Source organism: Tachypleus tridentatus, chromosome 11, assembly GCF_004210375.1.
Source record: "Tachypleus tridentatus isolate NWPU-2018 chromosome 11, ASM421037v1, whole genome shotgun sequence".
NCBI lineage: Eukaryota > Metazoa > Arthropoda > Merostomata > Xiphosura > Limulidae > Tachypleus > Tachypleus tridentatus.
In genome coordinates, this window is record NC_134835.1 from 87,070,970 (window position 1) to 87,083,394 (window position 12,425).

At 28.3% G+C, this 12,425-nt stretch overlaps 1 protein-coding gene across 2 annotated transcripts in view; it reads left to right on the forward strand.

The window, feature by feature from the left end:
* LOC143232689 (centaurin-gamma-1A-like) overlaps positions 1-12,208 on the forward strand; it is a 61,093-nt gene extending 48,885 nt beyond the window's left edge. Inside the window, exons 15-20 of one of the 2 annotated variants that reach the window (XM_076468427.1) lie at positions 1,068-1,161; positions 2,105-2,222; positions 4,289-4,393; positions 4,722-4,806; positions 5,251-5,421; positions 8,476-12,207. In XM_076468427.1, the coding sequence (XP_076324542.1) occupies positions 1,068-1,161; positions 2,105-2,222; positions 4,289-4,393; positions 4,722-4,806; positions 5,251-5,421; positions 8,476-8,625 (723 nt within the window). In that variant the 3' untranslated portion in view covers positions 8,626-12,207. Of the gene's footprint in view, positions 1-1,067; positions 1,162-2,104; positions 2,223-4,288; positions 4,394-4,721; positions 4,807-5,250; positions 5,422-8,475 lie in introns of both variants that reach the window. The other variant, XM_076468428.1, reaches the window with a different exon arrangement.
* The last annotated feature ends 217 nt before the right edge of the window (positions 12,209-12,425 follow it).

A 12,425-nucleotide genomic window follows, 5' to 3' on the forward strand; every position in this document is an offset into this window, starting at 1 on the left:
ATTTTGAATTTCTCTGAAATTGATTTGGTTTTGGAAAGAATTAGATTTGATACAATGTGCAACTAACACAATCTGTGTACTTGCTTTGGATGCTAGACATTTCTTTTACTGGAATTAAGCTGTTCTTTCTTCAGAATTACACTCTATCAATATTTCTACCTGGCTGAGTAAGCCTGGTGTTATAGAATTAAAGTAAGTAATGTTAGGTTTGATCAGAGTGACTATAAATATACATGTGATTGGTCATTGCAATTCGAACTTGAGTCATTGTAAACTCAAAACACCACTTGACATACCATTGGATGATATTGTGTACATTCTTCCACAAATTGTAGCTTTACATCCATATCCTTATTTGAAGGCAACTTGAGGACTATGTTAAAACTGCACATAAATAGAATAACTGATTAATTATAAAAATTAATATATTAAAATAATAAGATAGGAGCATGTGTTCTGTAAAAATTTTTGGTGCCGTAATGATAAATTTTACTCTCTACATACAGATTCTGCACTACAGAAAAAAAATCTTTACCCTTTATTTGAAGGCTAAAATCTCTAAGTTTTCATTTTAAGACCATGCAATGTAGGTTGATCATAATTAGTCATTTATTTATGTTGGTGTAAGAAAACCGAAATTTACAACCAAGCACTTTGAACACGTGCATTTTCAATCAAATATAAATACAGATAGCTAAAATTATTTTAATGTTTTAGGATTTTGTGAAAAATTGTTATGTATGTGGGAACATGTAATTATTTTTATTTAAGTTCTTGCTAACAACTCTTAGTAAACTTGATATTGATTCACTCAATGAGTTGAGTTTAAACAGCTTACACTCAATAATAATAGTTATGTTAAATTTTCTTAAGGATAGACACTTTCTGATATGCACCAGAAAACATAAAATGTAAAATGTTTGATTTAGGAAACTGCATGGTACTTTAAGGAAAAATAGAACAGGAGAAAAGGAAATGGAATAAATCATTGCTAGTAAAATTGTACATTGTAAACTCTCAGCTCTACATGAATTATGTAATATTTTTGCCATTCTATTATTCAACAGTCAAGGTCAACTATACAAGTAGATATTTCACTGCTGCAAGCAATTCGAAGTGATGTGCCTGGTAATAGTCAATGTGCAGACTGTGATGCACAAAGTAAGTGTTGAAGTATGATTGAACATTTATAGTGAATATTTCCAACTAGACACATTTCAGGAAAAAGAATTATTTTAATTATTGAAAGTGTTTGGTTGAATACATGAAACATGTTTTGATATAGCTTTGACCAACTAAAATACTGAATCAAGAATTTACAAATCATTCCACAGTGTATCAAGTAAATATTGGCATGATGTTTTTTTATAATTTTTGAAATGGGATTTTTTTATCTGTAACAAATGTAAAGCATTATTTCTTACTGCTTGTTAAAATCAGTACACTGGGATTGCTTTTACTCAATAGTATTTTAATATTTTATGAACAATACTTAAATGATAAGTATTGGAATGAATTATGTATGCATATCAAAAATGAATTGGATACAATTCTTGATTATCATAAGTAAGCTATAAATGTTTAAAATGTCTTGCTTAAGAACAGAAAGTCTTGGTTTTCTTATTTATCAAGAACAACTCGTGCACATCAAGTAATGTTCTATATGGTAAAATTATTTTAAAATTTATTTTTATTTTGGTTCAAAAATAGGGGTAGTTTTTTTAGATCAAAAGAAGTCCACTATGGTGTTTGTACTGTTGTGTTGTATCTGTAATAAAAACTCAACACTGCAGTGAAGTTCAAAATAAAGTGATAACTGCAATATTGATATTAAGGTCAAAAGTAGACCTGGTTGCAGAAGATAGTTATTTCTAATTGCTAGAGACTTGTATTGCCTTCTAAAACTTTAGAGGTGAAACTACATACAAGAAGAGATACTATAAATGAGAACTTTAAAAATATGAATACATGCTGCATTCTTAAGCAATATAAACTTATGGAAACATATATTCTCCAATGCATTATTTGTGCATCTTGCTTTTCAGGATTGAAATTTAAGTGCTAGATATGTATGATATTCTCTACATTTTTCTTAAAATGGTAGACCCTGATTGGGCAAGTCTCAACCTTGGAGCTTTAATGTGCATCGAATGCTCAGGAATCCACAGAAACTTAGGTTCACATATATCTAAGGTTCGTTCCTTGGACTTGGATGAGTGGCCGTAAGTAATGCTTCTTGTTGAAAATACAGGTTTAAAATGTCAAATTATGTGCTCTTCCATGAATCATTTCTCACAACTTTTTCAGTTTACACTTACTATGTGCCAATGCTACAACTGTGTATATTGTTCTACTGGTAACGACTAAGTACCCATCTGTTATAAGTAAACTCTTGAAGAAAAAAACTGGAATATATGAAAATTTAACTCCTGGAAAAGTAAAGATAACTTAATATAATTCAGTTCTTTACTGAAACAAGAACAACTATGTAATTTCTCCATAGCAGTGAGCTCCAGGCCTTGCTTACCTTTTTTTTTAAGAACAGTTTAAAGTAACGGGAGATTTGATGACATATCTGTTGTGCATTAATTCTAAATTCTGTAACTATGATGGAGTTTCTGAGAACTGTGTTATTTAATAAAGACTGCTAATTGTGTTTACACTGTCATCAGCCTCTTTACAAACACATTGTGTGTACTTGCTTAGATAGAGGACTGTCACTTTTTACTGGATCTAAGACTTTTATCTAAACTGCACTTGATGATGATAAACTCTAAAAGAATATTTAGATATAACATTCTTTACTTGAATTTATCAAAAATGATTAGCATTACTCACATGACTTGTCATTCTCGTTCAAATGTGAGGTTCAACCTCAAGATATCACCTGACCTACTATTGAGGATGCTTCTGTTTATTTACACTCTCACTGTAACTTTACATTTATAGATCCCATGGGCAGAACAGGTGATATCTCCAGAAAATTACACAAAAAACTGAATAAAATCAATGTCACTATGTAATAACATTCTTGACTGTTTTATGTAAAAACTGCACATAAACATGGTAATAGATTAATTATGAAAAATAATGTATTAAAATAAGGTAGAAGAAATATGAACATTTTGTTAGTATTTGTTATTTAGACATACCATACATTTTCTAATTTCTAATGTTATGCTAGGGGAGTAAAAAGTAGATTGACTGTCCCAACCAGTTAATTTTAAGCTTAGTTTTGAGAACTAATGGCTTAATATAAGTAAATAAATAATAGTTGGAGAAAAGTATTTGGAATCATTAGTAAATTAGATTAAAGAAAATGGAACTGGTTGTATGAAGTTTAGTTGCTGAAGCAAGTTGTATGTGCAGAATACTTTTGAAGAAGAATATTTATCATTTTGGTTGATTAATATTGGCTAATTATTTTTAATTATACTCTTTCTAAAAATTCTAATGATACCAGAAGAGAACCAATTTTCAATAAATGTTACTAAATATCCAGTAATACCAGAAGAAAGTTATCTTTCTATAATGTAGCTAAGGCTCCAGAGATGCCTTTCTAACACAGCTAAAAGCTTCAATAATACCTGAAGAGAGATACTTCTATAAAATGTAGCAATAGACTCCAGTAATACCAGAAGAGGGCCATTTTTCAAAAAGTATGACTATAGATTCCAGTAATACCAGGAAATGACCATTTTTTTCATAATGCAATTAAAGGGTTCCTCAAGCACTAGAGCAAGAGACATTTTTTTTCATAATGCAGCTAAAAGCACTAGTTATGTTGAAAGATAACTAGCTTTCCCAAATGTAGTTAAAGGCTCTCATAATCTGATATGAGGGTGATTTTATATTGGAATGAACTTAGGATGACATCATGTAGAAATTATTATTCAGTGTAGTTGTGTACTATGGGAAACCAAATATAACTGTGGGGATAGGAAAGGTTAAAACATGTTTTCTTTCAAGAGAGGTCACTTTAGTAAAAAAGTTTCATTTAATCAAGTGATATTATTTAAGGCATTGTGCAATCTCCATAGCTGAAAATTCCTTTGATATTAAATATATTCACATCAGTTGGTAATTTTAAGAATTGGGTATAATCTTCCTCATTGGAAGATTTTCTCTCTAATATTAGAAGCAATTGATTTTTTTAAAGCTCCTGAAAGAAATAAGCTATTCTCTTCAGGAATAATGTTATAAAATCACCTATCTTGTTTCACACATTATTTTATTTTTTATACTAACTTTTTGAAGATCTTTGATTACTTATCCAATATTTCTGCAGACCAGAACATGTTAGTGTAATGACATCTGTAGGCAATATGCTAGTCAACAACATTTGGGAAGTCCGTTCAAGATATCAAGCAAAACCTACTCCCAATTCAAGCCGGTACAGTACTTGTAATATTTAATTTCAATTGATATACATAATGCTATTGTAAATTGTAAGATTTTTAATACACTTTTGAATAATTCAATCATAACCTAAGATATTAAAATTACTTTGTATTGATATTGTATTACTTTCTTTTTTCAATATACATTATAGTGTTCAAGGAGGTTGGACAAATCTTCTCGTTCTTTTCATTATATGGTATGATAACTGTCTTGAATAATTTTGCATTTTACTAATTTATATAAAAGCCTTAAGTTAGTTAAATAACTTGTGTTTTGCATCACAATGACCATGTAGTATGCTCTATGCTCTTCTATTTTAGAGAGGAGAAAGAATATTGGATTCGAGCAAAATACGTATTTAAGGAATTTCTCGCACCAGTTAATACAGCCTTCTCTCTTGGTGAAGTAAGTTTTACAGTGAAGTGAAAAAACAATGCTGTAACTTAATTATTATAAGGTTTGAAGTTATTTATATTGTGAATTTTAATAGCAAATAACGTGGGAGAAATATTGATGCCATATTTTATCAGTCATAATTTCTTGTTGCAATTTATCAAGGTAAGAATTTTTAAGTGTAAACTTAAGTGAGAAATTAAACTTATCCTATAGGTTTGAAAAATAAGTGTCATGTAAGTTTTGTTCAGTAGGTTTATACTTAACATTTTCTCTGAACTTGATGATTTGCTCTGCTAAAATTAGAATCTTGGAATCTCTTTTGTAGATTGTTGTTGAATTCTAGTGTGTGTTTGATTTAATTGGTATTTGCTCAGACATCTTGGAAGTAATCATACTGCACGACTTTTTACAAATACATTTAATGTGAAGAAATGTTTGATATTTGTTTTTCAGCAACTCATTGATGCAGTTTGTAAGTCTGATTTCAAGTCCCTTGTTCACATCCTGGCATGTTTAACATCTGATGACCAGGTTAACGCAACAGTTAGTCAGTGTGATCTCCGAACTCCTCTTCATGTTGCTGCAGCTATGGGCAACCTGGCTATGACTCAGCTATTAATATGGGTAAAGATTTTGTAATTTAGAAATTTGTATGTAAATAATAGAAATATAATATTCATATTGCTTTATTTTTATTAGCAAAATAATGTATTCAATTTAAAATGAATAAGGTTATGTTCTTGACTTAACACTTAAGATTTTTATATACCAAAGATTATATCTTCTCGTTACTACAGGTTTCAACAGTTAGTCACAAATCTGAATCATGCACTCTGACTTAAAATTTTTTTACTTAATCAACTGCATGATTAGGCTCAGCCAATATGGTGCGTTCTGGCATGTGTTGATAATTTTATAACTCTAATTTACAAGAATATTATTTTTATACCCCTTATTTAATATAAAAGTTTTCACAATTTCTCTAAATACTAAGCATTTATTCTTAATATACAAAGTTGGTTAAGGTAGCCACTTTTTGATCATAGAACTGAATCATTTAATTCAGCTATCGCGTACTTTCTTGTGGGAGAGACTGCTGTCACATAGCATATACTTTATAAAAAAAATTGCCAATGGTCTTTCCCACTGGCAAATCAGGTGATACCTGAATAATACATTATTGATCCTTGTTTGGTAGTGAAATTGATCATTAACCATGCAGGTAGTTCCTGGGCTTTGAGAAGAATGACATTGTTGTTTTACATATGTAATACTATTTTTCTTAGCATGGAAAAGATGAAATTAAAATTCAAGATTTAATTTAGAGATTGATTTGTTAGCTCTCTGATAAAAGCACCTAAAAGATAAACTTGTTTTATACTACAATTTTCTTTTTTAAAATACAGGTTGTTTCTTTATACTTAGATTATGTCATCTTTCTTTGCTCTGAACTTAGTTTTGAAGAATTTATATTTTTCTATTTAAACATTTTTCAGTCAAACCTTCCTGTTATTCTTTGGCTTTTACTTGACTGAGTTTTGGTGTTCTCAGATTTATTAATTTTCTTTCAAGTAATCAAGTACTAATATGAATATTCCTTTGCAATTGAATTACTATACAAGTTTTCTTTAAAAAAAACATAAAAGGGACACTACAAGTTTAATCAAACTACATAAGACAGAAAAAAACCTCTTTAGACAAGATGAATGACTTAGCTTGATATTCTTTGATAGACTATTTAGACAAAATATTCAAGATGAGTACTCTAGAATAAGCAACAACTGCCTGTTGTAGACTATGCAAGTGTAGAACATAACATTTCTACCATTAATCTGAAACTTATTTGTAGTAATTAACTAATAGACAGATGAAAATATTTTGAAACTGTAATAGTTTAAATTGCTTTCATGTTGTGTTCATAAATAAAAAAAAATAAATGAGTTTAAAAAGTTACTCAAATAAGTTTAATATTTGGAAATTAAAACCAAGTTATCTCTTTTACATGATTACAAAATTCAGTGTTCTGTGTTATGTTTCATATTGCAACTATTTTTATTGCAGTATAAAATACACTACACCATCTCATTTCCATAGCTAAAGAAATGAATTTAGAATGTGCATGTGTAAGAATATTTACAAGTTTAGTATATAATGATTTAGAGTTACAATAATTTTAAAAGTTTATCAAGGGTTAAAAAGGCATTTTATTGCTTAGTGTAGTAGTAAACTGGTGGTACCACAGATACTTGGCATAATAAATTGAATGCCCTAAATAATAAAAGTAACTACTGATTAACTATAAAGCTGCACAAAGTAATTTTCAGTATCTGATCATATCAGCCCCAAAATGTTATAGCCCACTGTCTCTCAGGCATGCAATCAATCACATTTTTAATTTGACTTTAGTTTAGGTGTCCAAACATGTTAAAATTATCCTGTAATTGCTGCTGGAATGGCAGCCATGGTGGCTATATGTAGTCTGTGTAGTTATTGTTTTTGTGTTCATCAGGACAGCAGTTGTAGTCCATTCTGCATCTGTAGTGGTTCTGGAAGTGTAGTATATTGCTCTGTTTGTTTGTAACTTAACCCAGTTCACACGAGAGGATGTGTTACTACAAACTGTTGTTAATTTGCTAATGTAAATAGTTTCTGAACACTATCTGCCAAGCCTGAAGAGGAAAGGTCTCATCAGCAGTGAATATAGCAGTGCCATATTATTATACTCTCCTTTACTTTAACTCGGGAATTTATTCACTATAACTTCTCAGTTCATAGAATTGCAGTTGAAAGTAATCTTTCAAACCATTTTGAATTTACTTTTTTGGCATAATGTTTTCTTTAATTTAGAATCTTCAGATGTATATTACATCTGTGTACATAGTGAAGTTAGTCATCAAAAATATAACCTTACATGAAAGTTGAAAATACATAACTGGAATCATGATAAAACATAAACAGTAGCATAAAAATTGTTTTAAAAAATTCAAATAATTTTTTTATCTTTTGTCATTTGCCTCATTTTATTTTTATTGAAGTATAGCTCCAAACTATTTATTGCTCAAAATTAAAATGATACAAACAAGAAAAATATTAATTTAACTTAAATATATTAATCAATGTATCCACCTGCTAAAGGTGCTATATGATAGATTTAAAGAAAATATTTAAGAAAGTGCCAATACAAGTTTATATTTTGTAATTTTCAGGTAAGTATTTGCTGAACAAAGACTATATTGGATGATGCTAGGTAAATTGTGACATGACTGTCTAGTAGATGTTTAAATTGGTAGAAATCTTTTGTTCTTGATGGATGTTTCCAAGCATAATCTAGAAATAATTACACATCAATATTACCTTAGGTAGAAAAATAGAGATCACTAAATACATGTATAGAGAAAACTGAATTAGCAGGGAAAAACTCTGCTAGGTTGCTCTGTACACTGTCACAGTTAAGTGTAGCAAAATCCTTTCTGTCTTTCTAACAACTGACATTCTTTTTATAGTATTTGAATTTTAAGATGCATATGAGTACTTCTAAAAAAAAAAAATCATTATATAAAGTGCATAATTAATTTGCTTTGGATCTGTCATTACTTGTTTTCTTAAAATATGTTCATGTTGTATTTTGTTGAAACAGTTCTTATTATTAGCATATAATTTTGCATTTGATTTTTCTAGCATAATGCCAATGTGAGAGCTGTGGACTCAAAAGGAAGAACAGCCCTTGTATATGCACGAAACTCAAACTCTCAAGCTATTCAAAAACTGCTAATTGACAATGGATGTCCTGATCTTTTTAATGGTATGGATGCTCTACAACCTGGATAAGGAAATTTATTTGACAACTTAGTTGCAAGTATCTTGTCTTAGCCACATAGATGGAAACCAGAAAATACTTTGTTCCGATTTACTTTTCTGGATGTATATTAACAAAGGAATGTTCTCCACATACTCATATTCATATTTTATAAACAAAACTGCAATTAAATAATAGCAGTTTTTATAAATTTCACTCTCTTTCACTAGTTTAAATTTCAACACAACAAAAAATATAGAGAAACTTTCAGCAATGGTGGAATAATAATTTTATTAATGTAGCTTAGACTTTATTATACTATGAAAGGAAACACTTCAGTTCCAAAAAATGAAGCAGTTACATGTATTGATGACTTAAGCAGTTTATCATCGTTAGTCCATGTTGTTATACTTTAATACTGTCATTTGAATGTGTTAATAAATACAAAAAATACAACATATATATGTACAATAGATGAACAGATGTCTATGTTAAGATAGTTGGTCATTTCTTAATATACTTTTTTGTACTGATATGCAACTATTGAGCAAACCATGAACACTGAAATAAAAATAAAATAATTTGCTTTATAAATGCAATCTACCCCTTAAAATTGTAGATTTTAAAAATTAACATAAATGCCAAATCCTTTGTTTATATACATAACAAGTTCACTGTTATTAATTTAGCTTACCCACTCTTGTTTGTAATTAAACTTAATGAATATAAATCAGTTTTCATGAACTATAACAACAACAGATGCTTAAATTATTACTTCATTCTCTGATATTTTTAGCTCTTCCTTTTTTTTTCAGATGTTGTAAAGATAGGTCTTTCCTTAATTATACAAGTCACAAGCTTATATAATGTACAAAAGAGGGCTTGAATTAACATATTCTTTTATATAAAATGTCAAAAATTAAGTATCAAAATTTCCTGGTTACATAAACACTGAAAGTGTTGCAAGGAGATTTGTTCTTACTATTTGCACTGAATTATGAGACACTGAAGAAAAATTAGTTATTCATAAATAGTATTTAGTGAAGAAAGGCCATAAACACAGTTAATTTGTTGAATCCAGTAACATAATGGATGTGAACATAATTTTTACAGTACACTTTGCCTTGTATTATATATTAAATAAAGTGTATTAAACATTAATATCTACAAAAAATTATCATGAAAGTTAATAAAACTGTAAAATTTATCATTATTCTTGATGTTTGTAATGTTTTTATAATGTCCTGCATATTCATGCAAAGGATAAGTTTTAGTTGTACCTTCTTTGTATGTAGCATAAAACTAAAACTGTGACTATAATAACTTACAATATTATGAATAAGACTACCCTTCTCATTGTGATGACAAAGTTTAAAACATGTAATATTTAAACTATTTTTTCCTACTTATGTATTAATTGTAAATATTCTGTTCTTAATCTAATATTTAAATTGGGAAAAAAAATCATTAAACTTTCAAATTGTTTTACTTTTTGCTATGCCTGTGACATTTTATGTTGCATAGATCAACTTGTGTTGTTAAGCATCTTACTAAAACTATGTCTGGCACAATAGCATTCACTTAAGTAAATTTGTCATATGTACTGAAAAATGTGCTTAATTATATTTGTCATTGATAAAGTGTATGCTTCCATACTTTTGCAGGTTTAAATTTGATTCATTTTTAGTGTATACTCAACTCTATTTATTATAGAATTAAAGAAATGGGTAAGAGTATGTTCAACAAATGCTAATTTTATGTTCTGTGTACATTATTTTGTTTTGTGAAAAAGAAATTTAATGAAATAACAAGAAGCAAGTTTGTTGTTTTTTAATAAAAAAGCAAAGTTTGATAGTTTCACAATATTTGACTTAACAGCTTTTCTCGTGCACTTTAAACATTTGTCTTTTTACAAGTTCCCATAACTCTTTATTGTGTTTACTTTGTCTGTAGATAGCTTCTCAATAAGAAAAGCACTATCCATTGTTGAAAAAACACAATTATTAGCCAATTACAACCTAGTTGTTTGGTCCCGAGAACAATGCCAAAATATTTTATAAGGAATATTTTTAAATGAATACTTGTTAATCACAATTAAACATTGCTAGCCTAGTCCTAACTGTGAAACAAAATAAAGCTATTTATAATAAAATATGACCAACATCATCCAGTCAACTACTTTGCTGTTTATTTTACTCTCATACATGCTTTTTCATAATTTAAGTTTCATGAATTATATAATTATCTTGAATGCTTTTTAATTGCACAGATTTGGAAATGTATTACGCATTCAATAGCAAATGAAGCTGTCTCTCACTCTGCTTATATGCACATTGTTAATATTTGAATCTCTTCTGTGAATCATTGTTAAATTTTATGGCTATTATTTTCTCAATAAATAAAAAACGAAATTAAATAAAAGTTGTTATTTTATTGTTATTAGGATTCACTTAGTGATTTCTTTGAAGTACTGTCAGTAGATGCTAAGAATGTGTCTATTAAACTACAGTTCTAAGTCTGTTGAATTGGTTACTACAAAGATGGCAAATAATGTTAGAACTATGAAGTCAGCAATGGTGTGGTCCTAAACTTTGTTTATGAAGAAAAACAAAACATTGAGTATAATATTATCTTTTAAGTTTTTTTGATGTCACTAAAATGTTCATGTAAAGCTTTTTCAGCCTTCAAAAGAAATATTAAAGATGTGTACATTTATCCCAATGATTTTGGAGATAATAATGTATGTAACTGAATGCAGTGTAGTATATGTTAATAAGGAACTATTACATTGTGTATTTTATTCCCATAGTCTAACATGTCAATAGTTTTCTTTATCTGATTCATGGGTAAATACAGAAAGTAAACACGTTAGCATTTAAATATTAGTTACTAAAATTATTTTATTTTATTTAACTTGTATACAATATAATCCAGAACTTTAGATTTTATAACAAGAGTTTCTTGACGTAAAACCATATTTAATGTTATAGAAAAACTTAGTCAATAATTACTTGAATATTTCACTTATTAGAATGAAAATTTTAACATTTTTTGGAACATCATAGACCATTATGGTCGTGTTTAAAGACACCCTTCAAGCTACAGAAGTAATGAAAAATTGATACTGAATGTCATAATAAAAGGCTGAATTATTAAAATATTTTCTTGGTGTTTTTGCATACCACAATATAGTTTTGTGGTTTCAATATATACCAGTAATTTATGCCACACTAGATTTATATTAATACAGTTTTAGTTTCACTTATTAAAATTCACTTTCATGCAGGACTCATTGTCTTTAGTCTTCCTTATTTTTTAAAGTATACTGGCAATTTTTGTATTTAATTTTATGAATATTAATTACTATATTAAATCTTCTGAAATAAAAGTAAACACAGGTAGACCTTATGTGGGATTTAGGTATTTGATTTTTTAAATTTCAACGCCCATATATTATTGCAATCTTTATGATACAGTTTTATTCATTTTTCTCCTATACTTCCAAGGTTTTACTGATGTGAATGTATAGTTATTTTGCTTTATAATTTTACTTTGTTACTTATAAATTTTATTTCGGATAAGTCTCCGATTTAATATGTTATGTACGTGAACATATTACTATTTTAAATAACCGGAAATGTGAGTTTGAGTTAATTAAATGTCAATATGTATGAAATTTATAATACTTGCCGACAAGATTGATTCACACGATTCTTTTCTTAACACAAATGTATTTTAATATACAAACAGTAATATAATTTATAATGATAGTTATCACCACTACTTATTACAAGTAATAATCTATATACAAACATTATACAAACTATACTGA